The sequence below is a fragment of the Salvia splendens genome, chromosome 21, assembly GCF_004379255.2.
Source record: "Salvia splendens isolate huo1 chromosome 21, SspV2, whole genome shotgun sequence".
NCBI lineage: Eukaryota > Viridiplantae > Streptophyta > Magnoliopsida > Lamiales > Lamiaceae > Salvia > Salvia splendens.
In genome coordinates this window covers 10981013-10985933 of record NC_056052.1, presented here as the reverse complement: position 1 = coordinate 10985933, position 4921 = coordinate 10981013, and the positions used below count along the sequence as shown (strand labels likewise).

General features: G+C 43.7%; 1 protein-coding gene across 1 annotated transcript; it reads right to left on the bottom strand.

Moving 5' to 3' along the window:
• Window positions 1-1933: 1933 nt before the first annotated feature.
• Window positions 1934-4414, bottom strand: LOC121784225. The gene has a single exon (XM_042182387.1). It carries the CDS (start codon window positions 4412-4414, stop codon window positions 1934-1936), a length of 2481 nt encoding a protein of 826 aa, XP_042038321.1.
• Window positions 4415-4921: the final 507 nt, after the last annotated feature.

Genomic DNA, 4921 nt, shown 5'->3' with positions numbered 1-4921 from the left:
TCGTCAGTCAGACGGACCCGGCCGGGTGGAATTATTGCACATAAAATCCACCCGGTCGGGTAGAAGTCTCTGGACTCTTTATGAACAAAATTGGCCACCCGGCCGGGTGGAATTATTGCACATAAAATCCACCCTACCCGGCAGTCCGCGCGGCTTTCGTAGATCGGTCATATCTCTCTCATCCGAACTCCGATTGGGGCGTGTAAGGTACCCACGCGAAGCTCTTTCGATGATGAAGACAATGGTACTCTCAAAATAGGATTTGGACCCCATATTGATAGGCAGATTAACGTTTGAAGCAGACCCCAGTCACGGCTTGGCTCATTTTGACTCCTTTTTACCTATTTTAACTTCAAACACTGGATAAACTCATCAAAGCACCTTTATAGTGAAATATGGATGTAAACTCAAGTAATATGCATTTAAACACCAATTATCACCACGTTTAACGCCCAATAAAACAGTTAAAATACGAGTTTATCAACTCCCCCAAACTTAATCACTTGTTTGTCCTCAAACAAGAAGCAGACAACAATCAAATATAAACTCGTACACATAAGTTGGATCTCATCATTGCCTCAGTTAATAAACAATAGCATGCATCAATAACTTAACACACATGTAAACCAACTGATCATTGCTTTAAGTTATTAACACGTATGCAACCTTGTCAATTTGCCCTCACAAGATAGATATGTAGTGTAATTCTCCCACTCTCAAAGTGTATAGGTAAAATACAAGCTCTCAAATCAATCAATCATGCATAGTTTACCATAGGCTTGCTCGAAATCTAACCTCTCCTCTACTATTTTGTGACTATAAATCAAGGATCTGAAAGGTCTTATTTGTAGGTTGTAATGTAGGCTTTTTGGTTAGGTGAGGAAAATTTGGCCAAAGTGACTTATAATCCCTTTCGAAACTATAATAACTTCGTTCTTAAAACAACTCAACTCCTCAGTAGTCTTTATAGACTCTTCTCATCTACCAATTCTCCCCCAAACTTGGTTTCTTACGCATTTCTAGACTTCGTCTAGCTTATACCCCCTCTAGGCTTCGCCTAGATTATACCACCAAATTATTCTTTTTTTTTACAACTCTTTTTTTTTTCACAACTAAAAGCATACATCCACTTTCCCAAAGATATTCAAGCCAATACTTCATCTTTAAACTCTTCTTATCATCCAAAAGTGTTCTTTTCTCCCAAACTTATTTTCAAGCATATATACAACCCCAAGTTATCAAAGAAAAAGGCTATTAGGCTCAAATATGGCTAACAAAGGATTATGATTTTTATTTTAGGGTGAAAGTAAAAACAAGGCTAGAACGGATGGCCTAACGTCACTTCCTAAATCTATACTCACTATGTAGACTCAAGGAAGATCGCGAGCAAGTTCTAGAAACATATACACAATGACGATAATCACACATTTAGAAATATATAGGCTCAAGTCTCACAGGGTTATGGCAAAAGACAATGCAACGGGCAATTCACTTTAGGCAAATCACAATAAGGACATACAAGCATGCTTGGTCATATCAACAAGTTTTCACAAACATTTTAACATAAAGCATCATTAGCAACTCATCCAACAAACATGCTTGAATTCAATTCAAATTGCTCCGACCCCATTCAGTTTCATCCAAGTCAATTAAAATCCTAAGCAAAAATTTTAAAACTACCCAAAAATTTTAAAACTACCCAAAAATAACATGAAAACAATAAACATGCTCATAGGTTCACCATCCACCATATCACCCCCCCAAACTTATTCAAAGCTACGCAAAGAAATAAGTTTGAAACGTTGGTGGAGAGGTGATGCCTACTGAGTAAACACACTAAAAGAAATACATAAAACAATAAAAAAAAACCTTTCATGGGTTGCCTCCCATGCAGCGCACCTTTTTATCGTCGTGTGCCCGACGTCTTCAAATATCAACCGAGATCCCCTTTCATCCCAGAGTTGCCTCCAGGTGATCGCTTGGCTCCTCCTCCATGAGGAAATAGATCGTTCCAAGTCTTGGTGAGCCACCACTTTTCAGGCTCTCTCGGGATAGGCTCCTTCAGTGTTGGAGCAGTTATCTTTCTTCCCTTGACAGTAGTTGGTATTTTACCCCCCATCCTAGGGGGTTCAGTAGTGATCACCGCGTGCACCGGTGAAGAGCGACTATGGTCTGCATCGATCCATGCTAATGGCTCCGAGTCAGTGGAAGCCATCATCTCCATGTGAGGCTCATAAAAGTCCTTCTGCTTCACTTTTCTGACTGCACTCGATCCTCCTTCTTCAGTAGTCACTTGGTGCTTCAGACGCACCACCTTGCACACCTCAGTTCTTCCATCCATGCTTCTCGGTTTGTGGGAAAACGTTTGACTTTCTTCTCCCATAAAGATTGTCAACTCTCCCCTTTTCACGTTTATATTTGCCTCAGCAGTGGCAAGAAAGGGACGTCCTAGCAGTAGGGGGACTCCCTTGTCTTCTTCCATGTCCAAGACCATAAAGTCGACAGGAAAAATAAATTCCCCAACCTTAATCAGTAGGTCTTCCACGATGCCCTCTGGATACGCGACAGATCTGTCTGCCATCTGTAGTGTGGCTGAGGTGGGCTTCAAAGTATCGATGTTCAGTTGCTTGAACACCGATAGTGGCATTAGATTAATGCTCGCGCCTAGATCGCAGAGAGCATTCTCCACCTTATAGCCCCCAATGAGGCAGTCGACAGTGAAACTTCCAGGATCCTTCAGCTTGGCAGGCAGTTTCCTTTGCAGCAGAGGACTGCAATTTTCAGTTAGATTAATAGTGTCAGCCTGCCCCCAACTGGTCTTCTGGGCTATCACCTCCTTCAGAAACTTAGGGTACTTAGGCATCTGCTGCAGTGCCTCGATCAAAGGGATGTTCACATGCACCTTTCTGAAGATGTCCAGAAATCGAGTGAACTGTTCATCTTTCTTCTTCTGATTCAGTACCTGCGGGAATGGCACCTTTACTCCAAAAGTGGTGCCAGTATTCTCCTTTTCAGCCTCCTTTTCCTTCTCTGCCACGGCAGCCTTGGGCTCAAGAACGGTATCAGATGTGGTCGCAGGCAGTGAGGGAGCTTCATAAATAGTGCCACTCCTTAGATGCACAGCTTTGCATTCTTTGGGATTTATGATGGTGTTCGAAGGGAATTTTCCCGATTGAGTAATAGTACTCACAGTCTGGGAAATCTGGCTGATCTGTGTGTCGATGTTCTTCAGATGAGTGGCCATACTTTGCACATCTGTCTCAACCTTCTCCATCCTTTGATTGTTCTGCTCCATGAGCTTGTTGGACTGTAGCATGAAAGACTTGAGTATGTCTTCCGTGGTCATCTTCTTCGGATCATTAACCACTCCATCAGTAACTGTGAACCCCGGGGGTGGTTGCAGAGCATTATTTGGGTTTCCATAAGAGAGATTAGGATGCCATTTGTTCCCGAACTGATTATATCCTCCACCCTGAAAGTTGGGGCGGTGATTATTGAAGTACCGGTTGTTGTCCCCTTGATTCACATAGTTCACGTCCCCCATTTTTCCTTGGGGTTCTTGAGACGGTTGCCCCATTGCTATACAGTCGAATTTCATGGTCAGCGCATCCAACTTGTCGGATAGGGCGCTCATAGGATCATGATCTGTAGTAGAAGCCACCCTATGCACCTTACTCCTGTCGTTGCTCCATCCTTCGTCATTAGATGCAAGCTCCTCTATCACTTCCATAGCTTCATTCACTCCTTTCTTGAGAATATTTCCACCTGAGCTCAAATTCAACTCCCGTTGTACTTCAGGCACGCACCCTTTGAAGAATGTAATGACTTGCACTGTCGGGGTTAACCCATGGTTGGGACACCGCTTCATCAAAGCTTTGAACCTCCCCCATGCTTCTCTGATATTCTCCGCAGGGTTCATCTGAAAGGCAATGATCTCATGTTGCCTCTTAATCGCCTCACTGGGGGGATAAAACTTTTCTAAAAACCTCTCTACCATAGCATCACATGTTCTGATTGAGCCCGACTCCAAACTCTCCAACCAATCCTTTGCTGAATCCTCTAAAGAGAAAGGAAACAGCCTTAGTCGAACCTGCTCATCTGTCACTCCATTCATCTTTGTTGTGTTGCAAATCTGAATGAACTTAGTGATATGCTTGTTAGGGTCATCTGTGGATTTGCCCCTAAAAGCAATGTTCTCCGCCATCTGGATTAGTCCTCTTTTCAACTCAAAAGTATTGGCCGCGATGTTGCTATGAACAGTTGGATTTGCCTGGCCTTGGTATACATATTGATTCTGCACAGGCACGGGTGGTCCACGGTTGACCTGTTGACGCAACTCCTCCAGCTGTCGTAGAAGCTCAGCATAATTGGGAGGAGGGGGTGGTGGACCGTTGTTACCCTCTTCGTACTCCATCAGACTAGGAGAAACGTGATCAAACAGTTGATGGTCCTGAACTGGTGATCGGATGGGTGAAAGGTCCCTCTGAACTGAGGATGCTCCTATGCGGTTAGGCGAAGAAGCTTGAACTTTCTGTGTGAGCCTCCTATAAGCGTTCCTCTTCCGGTTTGTTGCTTCAATCTCCGGATCGAAAGGTTCTAGAGGCAAGCCTTACATAGTCAACTGTGATAACACCACTTGTGATCAATTGTCTGACGGTATTATGTCGCCGATGAATATGTCGAGACTTACCATTGTATAAGCCACTATGTGCTCTCCCTATAGCTGCTTGGCTATCACAGTGTATCACTACTGTCGGCACTGGCTTCTTCCAACATGGAATACATTCTAGGAAATTTCTGAGCCACTCGGCTTCTTCCCCTGCTTTATCCAATGCGATAAACTCAGATTCCATGGTGGAACGAGCTAAACACGTTTGTTTCGTCGACTTCCACGAAACAGCACCACCCCCCACAGTGAACA

Coding starts and splice junctions, on each gene's coding strand:
- LOC121784225 (XM_042182387.1), bottom strand. CDS start 4,414: ATGGAGTACGAAGAGGGTAACAACGGTCCACCACCCCCTCCTCCCAAT.